General features: G+C 34.7%; 1 protein-coding gene across 2 annotated transcripts in view; it reads left to right on the top strand.

Moving 5' to 3' along the window:
- The window catches only part of PTPRK (protein tyrosine phosphatase, receptor type K), a 548103-nt gene that overhangs the window by 503368 nt on the left and 24041 nt on the right, over positions 1–20694 (top strand). Inside the window, exons 14-18 of one of the 2 annotated variants that reach the window (XM_003781656.3) lie at positions 556–694; positions 8781–8941; positions 15024–15208; positions 16947–17034; positions 18101–18177. In XM_003781656.3, coding sequence (XP_003781704.1) covers positions 556–694; positions 8781–8941; positions 15024–15208; positions 16947–17034; positions 18101–18177 — 650 coding nt within the window. The remainder of the gene's footprint in view (positions 1–555; positions 695–8780; positions 8942–15023; positions 15209–16946; positions 17035–18100; positions 18178–20694) is intronic. The other variant, XM_012806133.1, reaches the window with a different exon arrangement.

Raw genomic sequence — 20694 nt, 5'->3', positions numbered from 1 at the left:
CTCTTGTTTCTGGCTGGGCGCAGTGTCTCACGCCTGCAATCCCAGCACTCTGGGAGGCCAAGGCAAATGGATTACCTATAATCAGGAGTTCAAGACCAGCCTGAGCTAGAGTGAGACACCCCCCACCATCTTTTTTTTTCTTTTTTTTTTTTTGCAGTTTTTGACTCCTTTGAGCTACAGGTGCCACCTGAGACCCCGCTCTTTAAAAAAAAAAATAGGCAGGCATTGTGGTGGGTGCCTAATGTAGTCCCAGGTACTCAGGAAGCATCGCTTGAGCCCAGGCGTCTGAGGTTTCTGTGAGCTGTGACATAACAGCACTCTGCTGAGGGTGACAAAGTAAGACTCCGCCTCAAAAAAACAAAAAGATTGAAAGCTTGTTAACTTGACCCTATATGTTGAGCTGTGCTTTAGCATGCTGCTTTATTTAATTTTCAGGTTATTTTTATTCAAATACCATAAAAGAAGTTGTCCTTTTGTAGTAATTTTCACCAAGGAAGAATTTTTTTTCTGTAATAATTAGCTACTTTCAGTAACTTATTTTTTTGATTTGTTTAGCAGCAGCAACAGAAGAACCAGAGGTGATCCCAGATCCTGCCAAACAGACAGACAGAGTGGTGAAAATAGCCGGCATTAGTGCTGGGATCCTGGTGTTCATCCTCCTGCTCCTGGTGGTCGTGTTAGTTGTGAAGAAGAGGTAAGACCTGATGGTGTCCTGTCCCACTCACTTACCATTTGTGTCACTAGTTTAAATATTTTCCCCCAAGTTCTTTTAAAGTAGGATAAACAATAAGAAGAATTTTAACTATGTTGCCAGCATCTGAGTCTATCGCACATATTTTTTTAATTTCATTTTGTTATTTGTGGTTTAAGTTTAGCTATAACTTTTCTGAAGTTTATGCAATTACATTGAAATTAATGTAAGAATTTAAATTTTCAAATGAAACATACTTGAGATATTCATTTATATTTGAAGTGTTATCATTAAGAATGGCAAAATAGAATTTATTTTGATTCTTGATACTATGAAGTATTTTGTTCTCTTATTCTGTATTTTTCTAAATCCTGGCTACAAAGAAGGTATGAGAAAAATATAAACAGTAGTTAGTAAAATTGTGTATTAAATATTCACAGACTTAAAATTTCAGCCTTTGAAAATGGAGAGTAAATTTTTTTAATTGAACATTAATCTTTTATACGATATCAACCAATATCGCCATCTTCTGGAATTATATGACGATACTAAGACCTGCTAGAATTTGAACTGAACTCTGGGGGAATAAAGTATATTCCTGCTGAAAAACATTTCAAATATATACAGTTTTTATAATATGTACAGTTTTTATTATATGAGCTCATCCGTTCTGTAAAATGTCATAATCTATGAGGCATTATCTGACTAATAACTAATAGAACACTCTAATCTTTTCAATCATGTAATTCGGGTAATGCTTCACTTTGGAAGGACTTTTTCAAACAATCTTTACATGCAGAATACAGTTCTAAAATAGTTTGTTGTATAGAAATGGTTGTAATTTATGAATTCTATTGCATAATACAATAACTAATGCTGCTTATATTACATTAAATCATATAAGATATTATTATAATCATTTTGTACTTGAAATAAAGCATTAACATTATAGATAAGACTCATACTACATGTTTTAATGATTCCATCAGAGTTTATTTTAATATATTGCCTCTTTACAATTATCCCCTTGGAGATATATATGTTGGAGAAGACACATCTGCATTAGAAACATTAGGTATGCATTATAGTGTTTTGTGTTAAATTAGCTACATACGTGCTTTCCCCCAATAGTGCTTTCTCTTGCTGTTGTCTCCCTCTGTGATTGGAAAATCCATCCTACGTAAGGCAAAAAGATCTACACATTTTAGTAATAAAAACTTGCCAATTAAAAAAACCATCAAGTGTAATCTTTAGATCTTCTGTCTCTGTGTAGTTTAAATTTGTATTTGGAGAGTTAACAAGGCAATTTAGAAAGTAAAGCTCCCCAAATGTTGCTTCACTGTTAAAATTATTCCAGTCACTTCAAACATTGGATATGAGCATGAAAGTGGCTTCTGATTATGTCCTCACTCAGTTACAGTTGGGTTCAATGTATCAGTTTTATTTGTCATTTATTTGAACACACTTCTTTTGCTATCCCTCCCTTATCCATGGCTCTCTGTTTTAGGAATATTGAAAAAATAAATTTCCTAAAGCATGCTAAAACCATCACTAAGCAAGACTTTGGAGAGGTCAAACGCTCTGACAGCACTCTGAAATCAAATAATGTAACAAATTCTTTTCCTGGTTCATATCGTAAAGGACTAGATGGATGAGCCTCTCTATTAAAGTATTTAACAATTGAATTTGCATACGTATGCTTTAATTGGTTGTCTTAGATGGAAAGTATACAAGGGCTTTTGCTTCTCTTCCTCACCATCACCCCTATGACTTGGGAAAGTTGCAATTTTATAGATAGGTAAAGTTCCACAGTTAGGTATGTTACCTTCTGATACATAATATATCTATGTTACTGGAGCCCCTGCTAACCTAAGCAAGTTTGTAATGACTTTGGCTTACAGGTAGTGTATGTCACCCATGTATCACATATGCTTTAATCACAATATATTTATTATACATACAAAAAGCATAAATATGAATTGTAACAGTATTGCATTGGGTGTTATCAAGTTTAGCTTAAAACCTTTAGCATATAATACAGTTCATATGTAATATTTATATTAAATACTAGAAAATCGGGTTACTTTAGCATCTTATTTATTGTCTGCATTTCGGTGATAAGTTATTAAACTTCTCAAAATTTGATCCCTCACTGAGATGAATATACATAGGTACATGTATATTTCTTCTGTTAAAAACAGTTCCTTGTATTTTTGGTTGTGTTGTAAAAGAATGGTTTAGAATTCAACTGAGTAAAGTTTTACAGCGAAGGGTACATATAAAGTAAGTTTTTAGGCTAAGAAAAGGGATATTGCATCTTTCAAAACGCAATGTCATCTTCTTTTAATTTGATCGCTGTTGAATTCTTTCCAAATGTATGCCATTTTTATCCATTGACTATGTATTATATTTCACATGCACAGCGCGAACACATCAATAATTCCAAACATAAATTTGAAATTATGTTTCGTTACAGTAAATGTCTGTGTATGCGATCACGTTCACATGCATCTACTGTAGAAATATCTTTGTGTATATATAGTGTACGGTGCACATGTATATTCACAAATATATACACCCGTGTACCATTAAAATACAGTAACTTGTTTATAAAAATTTGGGTATTATTCTGCATATATGATATATTAACATAATGGATCCTTATGTTTGCATCTAAATAAAAATAGGCTATATAGTACACAAGTTCTATGCACAGCTGTTCCATCTGTCACATACTTAGATGGTAATGGATGATATTATGCTTAACTGCATGTTGAAAAATACACAATCCATTTAATTTTTCAATTTTTTGGCAATAAGAGAAATGTCAGCATGTTATTTTTTCCAAATTATGTATATTAAATTTTATTTTTTTACTGCATATCTGTCTGTTTAATTGCATGGCGAAAGAAATCTAACAATGCATGAGCAAACTGAAATGCAAAGCAAAAAAAAAGAAAACATGAATTTTATTTTATTTCATTTTATTTTTTAACGCACATTTTCTGCTTTATTGAATGTGACAGAGTCACGCTTTTCATTCACCATTGCTTCTCTTTTTCCACTGTCTGTGATTTGCTTGCCAGGAGGAGCTACTATTCTTACTCCTACTACCTGTAAGTAGAAAATGGGTGATGTACAACTTTACATGTGTTCAAGATGCAGTATCCCTTTTCAAAAACAAAACAGAATTTTGACAAGTTTGGTGTTATGCAAAAACTATTTTTCCAGACTCTAAAACCGTAAACTTCCTTACCTATTTTGCTAATCTTTTTTAAAAGGGATATTGTATTTCTGTATGTTCAGCTACTTTTAATTTTTATTTACAATTTTCCATAAGTTGCTGTAGTCTACAGCCAAAATCATCATTTATTTACTGAAGTCAGACCTGTAATTCTCTTAGCAATATGGCACACTTCACTCATCTGGTAAAGTAGAGATAGTGGGTGTAAGTCACAAATCTCTGTCTTTACGTAGCACCACGACGATGGACAAAGTGAGCCCTGTGATGTGTTTATAGAAGAACACTCAAAATGCCTTCATAGGAAGCAAATCAGGTCCAATTTGTATGTCATAACGTCTCTGTCATTTTTCTAGGAATCTAGGATGGGTTATAACTTCAGAACACCTTTTTTTGTTAAGGCAATCAGTGTGCTTTGGGGGGAAAAAACTAAATAAGTGAAAAAATAATGATGCAGCAATAATTTTTTTTTCAGTTTTAGAGAAAATAATGAGTTTATTATAACTTAAATAGGACATAGTTATCGAAAACCAAAGCCAAATAAATCTTTTGTCAACCTACTTAGGGACAAACATAGGTATCCCGTAACTCTTTTTCTCTTCCAGAGTCTATGACTCATCTTAGTCTTGGGCTTATTTGGAGAAGGATGGAGAGGACTGTCCATTCTATTTCCTGAGTCATTTTGGTAAACCAGGACCAAAGGAACGAGACAACAAAACATGCTTGGACTTTCTTTGACCAATATTGGCTCCACCACCTTTCAATGCTTAAAGATTGAAATTGATTGTGTTGGGAACATATATCCCCCAGCAGTTAAATCGCTAGGTTAAATTTAAGCTAGCTTTACAACAGAACTTTAGGAGTCTCCATGACTATTACAATCCTCCCCAAATTTTAAGTATTGTAAATGTTTGGCTTCCTAAAATCTGTTAAAAGAAGCAGGTGTAAACTAACAGTGCTTCTAGCTTGCTGTGATGAATCATAATATCCTTTTAAATCATGTTGGATGAAGCCAGAGGTAATTAACTGTACAATTTCATACAATGATGGAGCACTTTCCCCCTTTATGGCCCACCCATACATCCACCTGCAGAAGTTTATGCTGTTGGCTGCCTTGATAATGAAAATCATTTACACATCTGTCAAACTCAAGTAGTTGCAAAATGAATTGCTTAACCGTCCTGAAGAACACATTATGATGCCAGTTGCTGGGGGGAGACAACGCACAGACATACTGGAATCAATAAGTATTTAATTATGAGAGTCAGTAAGCTCCATTAACCATCAGTGTACCTCTAATATTAGAATGGAATTCCCTTTCTGGTAGATGGATAACATTTCTGAGTTCCAGACAAGATAATGGGTTATGCCAATGTTTTGGTAAAACTCAGGCCTATTGACATTTTAAATCATAACTAGAAAGAGTGTCATAAAAATATGCTTTTAAAGGCTACTGAAACATACCTAGTAAATCTACTCTGAATTAGAGGATTTTTTTAAGTAAAAGTAGAAATAAATTAGAGTAGAACTTAAAACCAAATATAATTCTTGAGATAACATTCATTGGTATTGTCATAGTAACTATCGGTTTTTAATCAAAACACTTAACACTTATGTTAATTTTTCTTTGTTTTGTAAGAATCTGAATGAAAGCCTACCTCACAGGTTGCTGTGAGGATTAAGGTATAAGAACAAAGCTGATAATCACAGCTGGCAGATTTTAATAAAGGCTATATTCCCCCATTATTTTTCAAGTAATCTATGTATATAAATCAGAAAAGTAAAAGTCCTTCATTACTTAAAAACTTCAACTTGTCACGCACTTGACAAATTCATTACTCTTTGTTTTTCCCCAGTCATGAAAGACATACAAATGATACACATTTTAAAGTGAAGCATCAAGGTTTAAACTCACTTTTTCTTCTTATTTCGAATGGCCCATCTTCAAAGTGTTAGCATTATTTTGAATCTAAATTTCAGGGAGTGCTGTTTTTATCCAATTCAATCTCACATTTTTTGAGAAATGAATTCATTCTTTCTTCATGCCCAAGAAATGAAGATTGGAAATTATTTCTTAAACCATTTTCTTGCTGTTTTAAAATTCACAAGTGGCAAAATATTTGTGCTATATTCATATTCTCCTAAAATGTATACCAACTCACGTTTTACTGCCAGATAGTAGTGCTCTATATTATAGCACACTTTCTAATGTGGCAATTAAAAAATAATGTAAGCAGTTAGATACAGTATAAGAGCTTAGGCTTTGGAACCAGGCCATTCTTTATTGCGTATTAGACAAATAACCTTGGGCAAGTTACTTAACTCCTCTGGGTCTCAATGAACTTATCTATACAATTAGAGCTCTTATACTTTTTTCAGTGGATTGATCTGAGAATTGAGTTAACAAATGAAAAGTGCCAAGCCTATAACAGGCCTAATTTATCTATTCAACAAGTATTTATTGAGTGCCCGCTGTGTGCCAGGCATTGCTCCAAGTGCCAAAAATATACAGATGATCCTTCATGGAGCACACAGTGGAGGAAACAAAAAGATACTTGCAATGATGTGTGATGAATGTTATTACGGGGGAGAACGTGGTGCTATAGGAAACACCTAGTCATGAACTCGAACCTGAGACCCATGGTCTCAGTCAGACAAAGCTTCTCTAATGAATGCAGAACCGAGGGCATCAGCCAGATTTTAGAGGCAAAAGAACATTGTAGGTTAAAGAACAAACATCCTGTATGATGGCCTAGCCAGGAGTGTCCAAACTTTTTTTCTCTGCTGCACATTGGAAGAGTAAGAGTTGTCTTGGGCTACATATTAAATACACAAACACTAACGAAAGCTGATTAGCAAAAACAAAGGGTCCGTGGCACAAAATCAGCATATAGAACAGAGGCCGCAGGTTAGAAACATACCCCTGGGTCCTAGACCAATGCTTGGAAAGCAGAAGTCTGTAGGCTAATTATGACCTGATGATGTTTAATTAGGCCCATACACTGTTGCAAAAACCAAAACCACTTGGAAATAATCAAGAAAATTAATATAAACAGTCAGGTTCATGGCTTATCTTTAAAAAAGAAATGTAAATCAGAAATTGAACACTGAGATCCAATGCCCGTAGTCACATAAGCTAGTAGCCCCCAAATTGCTCTCCAGTTCTTCACGGTCATTATTCTTTCCTGATGGCTTCTGGCTACTGGCAGCAGCACTCGTTTTTATTACCTGTCTGAAATTTATACGTGGTACGAGATTTTTACCCCCAGGCCAAGGAAAAGAGATACTCTTTCAATGTATAAAGCAAATATTGCTAATAAATGATGCTAATGGCAGTGATGATGTGGTGGTAGCTAACGGTGGTGGGGGTAGTTCTTGTTGTAGTTTTGTCATTGTTTTCGCATAACTAACACTGTGATTGTTATTCTTCCTTTTTAAAAAAATAAAACTATCTCCATTTCTAAATCTTAGATTGTGACTATTTTAAGACAGTGTCAGATCTGCTGTGTCAGTGTATTGTGTGTGTGTGTTACGTACCCCTGAAGCCAACTACTATAATTTGTAGAGAAAAATAGCCTACATTAGAAGGGTCCTCTACACGAGATTAATTTTCTAAAGGAAAAGCCTTTGGACATGAACTCAATCTATCAAATGAGCCTTTGTAGTGCTTATAGTACATCTAGTCTAGTTTAGATACTAATGAAGATGAGAAGAAAACAGCTTATGGTCCAGCTGGGAAATGGTATTCTTAAAACAATTTAAGAACATTTCCAAGGCAGCATAAGCTACTGCCATAAACTTAGTAACATAATGTACCTAGTACAGGCTTTTAAAAGAGAACTTTTTTATAATATATAAATCTCATTGTCAACGTGATTTAAATGTTTTACATACCTTTAATTGCTTTTTGCCTTGTATATGTTTCATGTGTATCATTCACAGAAACCCAAATGTCTTTTACATCCTTGCTACATGAAACAAAAATTTTAACATTTGAGTAGCTCGTAATTCTAATGCTGCTAATTTCCAAATCCCCTAGTTCATGTGCTCTCAGCATTTATAAAGCATTTCTGTACACTGGTTACTTTGCCCTGTGGTTCTAATACTCATTTTTAAATATTTAACCATGTCTGTACTCCAAGATGATGATCATTTAAATAGTACCTTTACATGTCACTTTTAAAATTTCTCTCTATGCCTTTTTACACCGTTTATAATTTCATCCCATGGATTCAGACACATTTGAATTATTCTAGCTAAAAGTCTTCAGAGAAGGTTTTGGACTACAGGTATAAATATTTTCCAAAATGTGTTAAAGTTACACCTGTTGCATTTTTCACTTAGTGATGGTACAAGGGAGGAATAATGAGACTTGGGGGTCTATTTTCATTGGGTGGCTACAGTAAAATAAACTTGAAAAAATAGTCCTGTTATTTCTAAGAATTTCTAAAAGTAAAGCAAAGGGAATAATGACCCCAAAAGAAAAGCAAAACTTAGCCCTAGCTTCAGTTTTTTCCTTGAACTCCTCTAGTAAGGACCTTTTTAAAATGCTTTTATTAATACATAGTGTGTATTGTATTTATTTTAACAATAAGGTACAGGAGATGAGGAGAAGCTTGGGTTGACAGTGTGAATACTGAAATGTCCCTCTGACAAAATAGTTTGATAGCAACCAACACATGTAACTGTTTGAATGGCAAACTTAATTCCTGAAATGACAACCAGTTTTTAGGGTTTCTGAACCATGTCTGTAACTTCATCCTCGGGCTCACCTGCACTGCTTACTGCTGGTGTCAGCTCCCCATCAAAACGCACATTAAGGATTCCCTTTTGTATTTGCCTTGGCAGCAAGCTTGCTAAAAAACGCAAAGATGCCATGGGGAACACCCGGCAGGAGATGACTCACATGGTGAACGCCATGGATCGAAGTTACGCTGATCAGAGCACTTTGCATGCAGAAGATCCTCTTTCCATCACCTTCATGGACCAACATAATTTTAGTCCAAGATGTAAGTTTTTCATTAAAATTTTAATAAGTGATTTTGAATCTCGTTAAGCTCACTTTGAATTCTACACATGCCTTTTGAATAATGAGAATAAGAAAGAAAGGAGAGGCAGACAGAGAAAAGAGAGAGGATGTTACGGAATTTATAAGGATTATTTTCAGGGTTGATACAGGCTTTAGTTTAACTCCAAACTATATAAATTTTATTACTGTACCATAAAAGATATTTCAAACATATACCCTTCAGACCATAGCCTATGTCCATGCTTTAAGTTAGAAATATGTGATTGCCTACATCAAATTAGTTCCTCTCAGAATGCATAATTATTTTGCCATTAGCAGCTTCCTTTGTATAAAGTAAAGTTCTTTTGGCCATCGAGAGAAAACAGTACTTCCGTATGAGAATTATTGTCGTGGCTAAAATACTCCATTAAAACAGTCTACTATGAACTTCCAGAGAATGTCAACACTACAGAGTTTACTAGGGAACAGATTCGTCTACATGCTCTTGAGTGTCTAGTGTGAAGTCCAAAAGTGCTCTTGAATTAGGGACTTTGCAAAATGTAGTGAAATTCTTGCATCTGTTTGTCCATCAGAGGAGTTCCTGATGTTGATGTATGAAGGCAGGGCTTTTAAAATATCCCCCACGAACGTGTTTAACTGCAGAGGATTGGAATAATTATCTGAGATCAATATTACTGTTCATCTTCACATCTCCCGTGAATTTTATGTTCTTGTCTATAATGCCTCTGTTAATTTTAAGTTAATTACATTTAAACTGAATTACCTAACGTACTTTCTTCAAACCCTTAAGTAAAATGGATGTGTGAGGGAGGCAAATCAGGCTCATCATGGGCCTGGCGGATCTTAGGTCTTGTAGCATTTGCCATCGATCCCGGTGTGGAAAACATGGAAACAAAGAAAGAAGTTACCTGTGAAAGTATTTTTTCCTATATAAATGACAAACATTTTAAGTAACAAAATTGCAAACAGAGTATTTACAGGTTGTATGTTGTTATGTCTTTTCAGAGAGTGATATTTTTTCTGAAATGTTCAGCTTGGTAAAACTTTTCAGTAATTATTGGCCCTATCTGCAGCTTGTCATTTCCCATGATACGTATCTGCACCAATTTAGCAGTTAAAAATGCTATATATGAGTCATTTTGGAATGGAGGCATTCCTACATTCCAGTATGGATAAGGCCTTTCTGATCTATTTTATTTTTATTTCACTATAAGATAAATGATAGAGAATGACATATGATACTATTATTGTCAAAAGTAAGTTTTGCTAAAAATATAGATTTATCATCTCTCTGACTACTTGATTTAATATTTAATCCTTTGCAGGTTTCAAAGCATTTCAGTTCTCCCAATTTTCTATCTATCACCTGTGTTAGGAAGTTTGAATTCAGCAGTGTAACTATAAATATCCTCTTATGAACTTAGAGAAAGGATTAAATCTATTTTCCGTAGTTAACTGGAAAAAAATTAATTTGGAATGAATATGAGATAATTACTTTTCTAAATACCTTACGTTTGATAGATCTAAAATGCCTGGTTTCTTTTCCCCTAATTTTATAATCTTTACGGGTATAATGTCAAGTTGAGTCTTCTGGCTTTTTAGATTGAACAGAATACTGAACTATAATTATAGATACATTTTTCTTGATGCTTAGAGATAACTCAAGCTGGAAGAAAGAATTTGACTTTTGCAAGATATAGTAATCAGAGAAAATTTAATAGTTATATTTCTTAAGAAAGCATACATCTTTTTTAAAAGAACAACGATATTAAAATACAACTTTAGAGCAATATATACCTTCATGAGCTTTGTTTTCCTACAGTGCCCAATGATCCACTTGTTCCGACTGCTGTGTTAGGTGAGGCTCTAAATCTTTATCATCTTTTTTATTGCATGGATCACATTTTCTTGCATTTGTCCACATGGTAATTACTTACAGTGCAGGAAGCAGCTTGATTTTGAAAACATCCAGCCGTAATTTTATCAGAAAGCTGTGTTCAAACCAGACAGATCTAGTGGATGTCAAGTTAGTGAGGTACCCTGTTTTACAGAAGTGCCGCATCCCTTAATATTTGACTAATGTCAACACATCCAAGTTATTAGAATGAACCTACAGACACAGGTCTCAGGGACCAGTGCATCTTGAATAATTTTGTCCATGTAAAAAAATTCTACCTGATAGAAAAGGATTTTCTAAAAATTCCTAGTTCATAGCAAAAACATAACACATTGTAAGTGAGGGCTATGATTGTATGCATCTTTATTAGGAATTTACAAATATGAGTAAAGTCGTTAGAGAGCTGATGTGGGGTTCGGCATCCTGTGAACCTTAGATAGTAAATAGTGTTGTCTCTCAAGAAACTTAGAAACCACTTGGTTTACCACTATATAACATCGCAGACAACTGTTATTGCTAGCAATAATTAATCTTTTTCAGATGTAAAATTACATTAATTTTGTACCTAGCTATATTTTCAAGGGTGGAATGGGTTTCATTTAAACGTGTACCCTATTCCTCGACTAATTACACAACTGATGACCATCTTGCCAATAGGTTCACAAGTTTCTTACCAGATTTACCTATTTCTAATTAAGATTTAAGCAAAGAAATAAGGAAATTGTCAGATACATGAATCTTAAAAATTCCCCAAGTGTCATGTTTGTTCTTTATGTATTTCTTGCGAACATAAAACTTACATTTTACGTATTATTTTTGTTATCCATATATTCAATAATCAATTACATTTTTAAAATACTATGAAACTATACAAGTAAATCAGTTAAGTAAAAGACATGTCTCATTCCCTAAAATAAATAATTAAAAGTAGGATTTTATAATTGATCCAAAAATACATATTCTAAAAGACTCTGAATGTCAGGGCTATCTGTGACGGCTCTCTCTCTCTTTGATGTTTATACCAATAATGACAAGGAAGAGAACAGGGGGATTTGTCCCACGAGGTGGCCTGCTCACGTAGGGAGGAGGATAAGTAGTGATCAGTGGGAGGCACCAAATGCTCTGAAAATGTCATCTCTGTTGAGCACTGAACAGTGCTTTAAGTATCAAATTGCTAAGTAAATTTCAATTAAAATATTGTGAAAATCTTTGGGAAAAAAAATAGTTGCCTAAATGTTAAAATTTGTCATAGTGATTTTCTGAATGTGTACACAGTTAGGTCTAAGTCTCAGTTCACCCGGGGATTGACAACATGAACTCATAAAAACACTTTCCTTCCTTGGTTCCTCATCCTTAAATCAGTATAATAATTCCTACCATGCCTTTTTCATAAGGTTTTAGAAGAAAAAATGAGAATGCATAGGTGTTACCAACAATGAACTTTGAACAATTATTTTAATAATTTTCCCTGTGAAAAGAGATTTCATGTTTAAGGACGTCTAGATTGAACACATAAAATCTAGTTATATAAATGTTCATCATGCATTTTATTTTATTTCATTTTGATACTCAAGCTGGTTTTTTTTCTTTTTAAAGAAAATGGCATTCTCTACAAGCTAAATCTCTCATTAATCATATTAGATGTAGAAATGACTTGTTGCATTTTTTATCATTCTTGAGAATGTGGTGTTTACAGTTTTGCATCCCGTTGCTTCTGTTATTTATGCTAAAATTTCTGAAATTAAATATTGCTTGATATTAATATTTACATACTGACTTTAAAAGGGTTTAGAAGCCTTTCATATTGATTCATATTTTTCTTTTGTGTTTTACTGCTTCATTGGGTTTAAGTCCCTATCACAGGTAAGTGTGTTTCAACGAACTATAGAAAGCCTTTCAATCAAGGATGCATTTGAAGTTATTCTTAAAATGTATAATAAGGATAATTATTAGTACATGTACCCTCACTGCTAGCCACATTCTTAGGTGGCTTAATGAGGTGGAAATGTTTTGAGATTAATAATTCATATGTGATGATTTTAAAGACCTAACTGCTCATTGTACTTCTGTATTAAAGCTTAATGCAAAACAAAAGGCACTGTCTATTTTCATATGGGGACACGATCATCTGTACGATTTGGAATATGGCTGAATTCTGTGTTTCTCACTGAGCCTTTTACAATTGTAAATATTCTGCTGCTCCAGCAGGCACAGGGTGAGCTCTGGGGCTGCTCCTCTGAGCCCCGGCCACCTTCTTCCAGCTTCAGTGCCTGCATTTTGCCTCTCTGACGTTACCTGTTCTCTTTACTCCTCATCCTAAACTGTATATTCTGTAACAGTGCCCAAATCAGTTGCTTCCGAATTTAACCTTGCTGGGGAGATGTATATGTTCTTTATGTTAGCCTGTTGATTGTAATATTTCGACAAAGATAGATCAATTGATTGTGATCTCATAGTAAGTTCTCTCTTTATAGTAAGAAGCGAGAACTCTCAGGAGTCATGTTTGCTGGCAAATGTTTGCGTGTAGAGGGGTGGGCAAAACCTGAGTCAAAGGCACGCATTCACTTGGGTGGTTAGGGCACAGCAGAATCCACCAGGGATTCTTAGATTAAATATGGCATTTTTAGGAGTGAATGAAGAATTGAAAAAATCATTCAGCTTAATAAGCGCGAGTAAAGATAAATGCAATCAAGCTGAAATTATAGAGGCACACAAATCTGATTGTAGGGTTCTTTTTTTTTTTTTTCCTTCTCCAGGAAGAAAAAATGTTTATCATGGGGACAACAATTCATTTTTTGCCATATCCTATTTGTAGAGTTGGTGATAGAACAGGCAAATGTACCAGCACTTGCAATATGTTTAACTGTTAATTAAATATCATTTTCTACAGTATGCATTATCATTAAAAACAAAAGTTCCCCTAAAAGTGTACTTTCTCTTCTGTTAATGAGTATGGCAGTTATAATGCTTTTCTAAATAACACCCCTTAAAACATTTGTTTTTTATTTATTTTTTTTTGAAGTGGTAAGTTTAAATGTGATAAGTATGAGCATGCTTCTAATTGTAACAATTAGTACTTTGGTCATTAAAATACTGTTTATTCTTCATAGGCAAAATGTTCTTGTTCTTTTCTTTCTTCTTATGACAGAAAGAGAATTGAAAGTTTCTTTTCATTTTAGGCTAAGAACACAATTGGGATGAGGCCTACACTTAAATGCGGGGGTGGTCAGGGCTTCAATTGATTTCAAGTAATTCATTCATTGAAATATTGATTGAGTGACTGCTAGGTACCAGGCATTAGGAATAAAAAGAAAAATGTGACTCTGTCTCCACAGAACTAAGAGAAGAAAATAGACAAGTAAATAAGTGATTAAATATGGGGCAAGTGAAAGGACAATCAGCAGAATAGGAAGTCATGGGAACATAGAGAAGGAGGTTTATGACTCAGTCTGGGTGGGCCACGGAAGAATTCCGGGGACATACCCACGTTTTACTACAGACATACCCTGATTTCTCTTCCACAGTGGCCAGGGGACTCAAAATCTATTTGCAATAAAAACAGTAATAATAAATCAAGGGGGCAGTGATTGAACATAAATGCACGAGCAGCCTGGCTGCCAGACACAGTGGAGTTGGGGTGATCTTGTAGAATGCTTGCAGTTCCCAGTCCAGAGCGTGTTGTGGTAAGGAGCCCCAGGTGGCAGAGCACCGTAGGGCCACCAGGCAAGGGCAGGTTTGTGGGGATGGTTGCCAGGGTCGGGTATCTTTCTGAGGGAGGTTGGGATGTGGGTGGGAAGGAGTTTGTTCAACTTAACGGGCAGCGAAAACATCTCGTTGATTGACAACTTCATACTGCTTTGATTGCAAAAGCAAGAAAAAATAAGAACTCAGTAAAATCTCCCACTTATACTTTTTAAAAGTGGCTCTGATGTCTCCCTGCGTCTCTCAGCACCTGAGGTCCTGCTGACCATGGCTTTCTCTGACCTCAGACCTGGAGCTTTGTCTTCATGGAGCTGCTCCCCTAGGCCTAGACCGTCTGACAGTTCTTTCTCTTCCTCCTCTTATCAGAAAGATCTTAAGTTCTTAACATCTTTTTGGCATGAATATATATTAAACAAGATAACTTTGTCTCTTTTTTAATCTTCTGGAATCTGAAAATTACCAGACGAGAACCACAGCGCTACGGCAGAGTCCAGCCGCCTTCTAGACGTCCCTCGCTACCTGTGCGAGGGGACGGAATCCCCTTACCAGACGGGGCAGCTGCACCCAGCCATCAGGGTCGCTGACTTACTACAGCACATTAATCTGATGAAGACATCAGACAGCTATGGGTTCAAAGAGGAATACGAGGTGAAAACTTCAGTACTATATTGAATTTGATTTTTAACTATGATTCTCATTTTTAACTATGATTAACATTTCTCCTCCTTTTAAAAAGAAGTAAACTTCTCTGTAGTCTCTCCAATCCAGTGTTTATGAATGTACAATCAAATGTATCTACAGGACAGAAAAGAAAGCAGCGAGCACATCCCTGGCCTATATCCAAATGCAAATTCGGTATAAGAATTTTTAATGTGTAATTTAACGATGCCCATGTAAGAGACTTTTAAGCCTTTTGTCCCCCCAATCAAAAATGAAGTGGCAAAATACCTCGATTCCCGTTGTACCATTATAGCTTCTGTCATTTGAATGACGTAAGTAGCAGGTTACATCTCTCTATGTTTGCTTGTTGACCTTCTGATTGAGAAATCAGACGAAGCTTTGTGCTCTCAGTGTACTACTTGCCACTCTCAGTTTAATTCCCGGGGATTATTGGCTGCTGGTTGCCGGTGGCTGGGATGAAAAAATAGAACACCGCAAATCTGGTAAACAGCACATTAAGAAACCAAAAGAGGACTGTAGGAGATTCTTTTTTCAATTTTGTTTCCCCTTCCTACTCAAACCAAAATACCAGGACTGATGGTACAAAGGAAGTGATTTAAAACTGAAAATCCAAATAAACATAATACAGCAAAAGGGGAAAATTGCCCTGCCGTCCTCCACTTACTGAGAAAGGCTAGTCTGGGCATGGAAGGAGGCCAGTCACGCCCTAGTCACACACCGCAGTACCCACACATGTAAAGTGAAAAAATGCAAGCAATAGGTTGCTTTTAAGACGATCCAAAGTGCATCCAACTCCATGAAGAATCTTTTAAACCCTACATTTTTATCTACAAATTACCTGTATACCTTTATTTGGGAGTGAAGAAAGATTTCTTTGAGTTTTGAAAATTCGTTTTAGATATATCCCGGAAACATGATACCGTGGTAACCAAATAAGTGCGGGGAATTAGAATATTCTAGCAGAACTAGTTCTTTTTGTTCGTTTCATGTGTATTCCTATGTACCTCACTTCAAAGACTGATGGCTCTTTGAAGACCCCATTTCCTGTGTTGAGCAAAGTTTAAGTTTTTCTGCAAAAAGAAGTCTATACTCATATTTTAAATTGCTGCATATAGTAATTAAATCGATCAAAAAATTCATCTGTTCCCAAATTCTGGGAGAACTCTTTTTAATTTTCATACGGTCCCTTGTTGTAAAGACTCAGCCATGATCTTCAAAGAAACTGAAATGTGATGTCCTGCATACGATTAAATGAATAATTATGGAGAGAAACAGGTTTTCTTTTTACTGTTATAAATGCTAAAGGATGCACATTTAAATGATACTCAATAAAAGTAAATTTTTAGTTTTTGATGTACTGTTATTCAGTATGTTTTTAAAAGAATGATGCTTTTTCTACCTCTATCTCACAAAGATATAGCAATCTTAAATTTGAAATACTTTCAAGGTCTCTGTGCTCTAAAGTTATTTCTGGTCTTTATTTTGAACTCAATCCAGTCCAAAATGAACAAGTATGAACCTAACAAACCAGCTTTGACGTCTGAGAATGAAACTTGTTTACTAGTCTAGGACTCCCTCTCTGAAAAAAAAAATGGTTTTTGCTATTTAGATCTTCAAAACAGATAAAGTGATTTTTGAAAAAGGAATTAAATTCAGTCTGCTTCCTTGCTTGCTTGCTTATTTATTTATTTATTTATTTCCCCAGAGCTTCTTTGAAGGGCAGTCAGCATCTTGGGATGTAGCTAAAAAAGATCAAAATAGATCAAAAAACCGATATGGAAACATCATTGCATGTAAGTTCTTATACAATTCTTAGTGAATGTATGTATTATATGTACAGATAAATAGCAAGTTCCTTATACGGTTTTAAACTTTAAGAGACTCTAACAGTGGCACATCTGTTTATGAAGCAATCTATTTAATATTAAAACAGCATTGGCTATTAACAGTGATTCTGAAATTGCCATCATCCTCATTAATTAAATTGACTCAGACTCTTCCCCCTGTGGAGATAACTTACTGCTTGATTTCATGTTTGTACATAAATACATGGGTGTTATTAAATAGCTAAGAATATCGGGATAATGAAAAAGAAAGCGCTTTTCTGTTGTAAATGGCTGTATCATTCCCACCAAACATGCTCAAGGTTAGAATGTCATTCTTTCCACATATATTTAACTCTTAATGGAGCCAGTGTCTGAACTGCCTTGGCTCCATGTTATTTATCACTGGGGGCTCCTTCCTGATTAAGTCTTCATTATACTATATGTATACAGGATGAGTAAAGACATTATCATACAGAACCACAGGACCAGTAAGGAAAGTAGCAGGTAGCTTAACTTGTAACTAGCTGCTGATTTACTTAGACCGCTCTAATCGGAATTTAAATTATTTTAAAGTATCTTATGAATACATCAAAATTTAACCTTGACTCTCAGGGAATAAGAAGTTGAGAGCAAGAATTCAAAATTCACTTTCTAGTTCTGTGGTTCATTTGCTGTGCAGAGGAAAAGGATCCCATCCATTGAAAATCATGACTAAGAAGCCAAATTAGAGGCAAGTTCAGTCCTTTAGGTGAGTCCATGACTCAAATGATGATTTATCAGACAGTATCTTGTCTCCTAAAAACTGCCTAACTATGGAGACCCAAGTTACTAAAACTTTATTCACAGACTATTATAATCGTAACCAGTAACGAGCTCATTAAGGTTCTTATCTTTCTTCAAATGACTAGTTTGATGTTAATGTCCTGCAGATAGACTATCAGCAACCCCTGAATTACTTGGTCTCTGCCCAATGACACTGTCTCTAAAAAGGGGGGAAATTTAACAGCTTGTTTTTTATCGTTAAACATTTTAGACGATCACTCCAGAGTTATTTTGCAACCCGTCGAGGATGATCCATCTTCAGATTACATCAATGCCAATTATATCGATGTAAGTAGGTTTATAGTTCAGGATGTCCATTTTACTGGCTTATTTTATATAAACTTTTTGCTTGTTATTGCCTATAAAGTGATTGATAGCTTTTTAAAATAAAGAACAAACTGTACACTTTTCCTTGTTCTACGTCTTAGTACTCACTGATGTTGTTGTGCTTTCTTTCACATCTGACTTTGGTTTGGGCTGTAGATTTGGCTGTACAGGGATGTAAGTACCACTATATGTAAATAACAGCACCCTATTGTCAATATTTAATATAAATATTCTTAATTACAGTTATTACTAATGCTCACTACTAGTTATCTCTGCATGCTTCACCTAATTAGCTTCATACAGTACATCTATGTTCATTTTTTTGTAATGCTTTTTACATGTGTAAAGATCTATTTTACCTCCTTCCCTTTTCTTGTTGAGAAAAACAGGACCCTTTTTAGCTTTGACAGTTTCTTATGTACTCGAGTTTTATTTGTTGATGATTTCTGTTTCTGGCTTTTATTCTTACCCTTCCCCAAACATATGTGAGAAGCTGGATAGTATGATGTGTATTAGTGTTGCTGAAATTTTTGTTTTTACATTTGACTTCGGATGTTAAAAATGAATAGGGATACTATTTTGTGGTGTGTGATATTGGCTTGTAAAGTCATAAAATTACTCAGGCAAAATAATTACCAAATCGCAATCGTAAAATATACATCTCACACATATATATCGAATCACAAAAAATGAAAGTGTTTTGATCATACGTTCTTAAATTTTGATTACATACGTATCTACCTGCAAATTATTTAAGGAAAAATAATGATCATACATGAAATATTGTAAAGGAGGCAATATCGTATAGTCACGTAAGGAAAACAGGCTATTAGGTCATCCTACTTGGCTCAAATCACACTGGAGCTCTTGGGAATGTCACTTTTCTCCATGTGCCTGTTTCCTCCTCTTTACAGTGGGGACAATATCAGTAGTACTAACTTCATAGTTTTGTTGTAAGAATTAAATGAAGAAATGCAAGTTGAACCTCTAGCCCAGTGCTTAGCACATACTTGGCACTCATTACACTTCAACTATTTTTGAAGAATCCAATTCTAGGAGTGCTGAAGTGAATCTATTCAAAACATTTATAGGTATAAGACGAAAAGTGGAAGCATTAAGAACTTCTGCATATATGTAGATATTTTTATATGTAAGAGAAATGAAACTTAGGACCCAACTTTTTCTTATTTCTGTAAATAGGAAATAATTTTCATCATATCTATTAATTTCATGCTTTATAGGTATTTTGTGAATTGTAATTATTTATTTATTGAATTATATTAAGTATAGTATATGAGTGTATCCGTTAAATTTGTGATCATAATCTTTCATTCAACATTTGAATTTATCAGCCTCATCATTATGGAAAACTAAGTTAATGGTCCATTCTTTAAAAGAAATCAGCAGTTCTCTGGCAAATTTATAATTGTTCTTACCTATTTAGTTCAGCCTTGGTTTTCTGCCAAGACAAGCACTGGACCTCTGTTGCAGTAGTTTTATGATGTGCACAGTAGGACTAGATTCTAAAGAAGACTATTTTCCAATCTTTTTCTTAGGACTCCAGTGTGTTTTGGCTGATTACTATACAATATGATCATTTTCCCTCTCCCATTATTTTATTGTTCTTAAAAGATATAAGTCTATGCTTCTGTAATTGGCATATTTTTCACTGAGAACAAATGAAATGCTCATAAAGCTTGAAAAGAAGTTTTTCCATAAAACATGATACTATGTCGATACATTAAGAAATAGAAATCTTCCAAAATCACAATAGCATAATGTTCACTGTATGAAATTTTAGATGGGAGATCTCAGTTCACATGCACTTATATGTGTATTGAGTTGCCTATACCAAATGTGCACAAATTATACCGCAGACCTAAACCCCTTCGGTAAATGCACAACAAATTCAGAACTTAAACCTATCCTATCATCTACATTTTGCAACTCCATGATCTCTTGAAGTTCAAACCAATTGACAGCAATTAACAAATTATCCTCATCAACAATCGTTTCTTTATGGAAACAATATTAAATGTTTAACTGCACAAGCCTTTTGGCACACAGGGATTAAAAAGTACTGAACTTTTGTTCAGGATAAGATGCATTTAAAAAAAAATCTTCTTTCCCTATATATGTGTGTACCTATAATTATGTGTGTTAAATTAATATTGCACATAATTTCTGAGCATTTTGTAGGACAGGAATACGATCTGAAACTCGCAGCAGGATTTTGATTTGAAGCACACATGCGTTGTCCAGCTCTAACATTGGAATGTTCTGTTATTTTCTTTATGGTTCTAATACGTCCTCGTCCATTTGTAATGCAGTGTGTCGTATTTTTGGATGATAGAATGGGAATTAGTAGTTTTAAACACAGTTTTTACCAGGAATAAATGACTAAAGATGACCATGAAGGCATAAACATTTTAGCGAAATCAATCAAACAAAATCTGTGAGGTTATTCCATAGCAATCC

This window comes from Otolemur garnettii, unplaced genomic scaffold (genome assembly GCF_000181295.1).
Source record: "Otolemur garnettii isolate 467f Iridium unplaced genomic scaffold, OtoGar3 scaffold00002, whole genome shotgun sequence".
NCBI lineage: Eukaryota > Metazoa > Chordata > Mammalia > Primates > Galagidae > Otolemur > Otolemur garnettii.
Note: the sequence above shows the minus strand (reverse complement) of the source record. Positions and strands in the feature narration are given on the sequence as shown.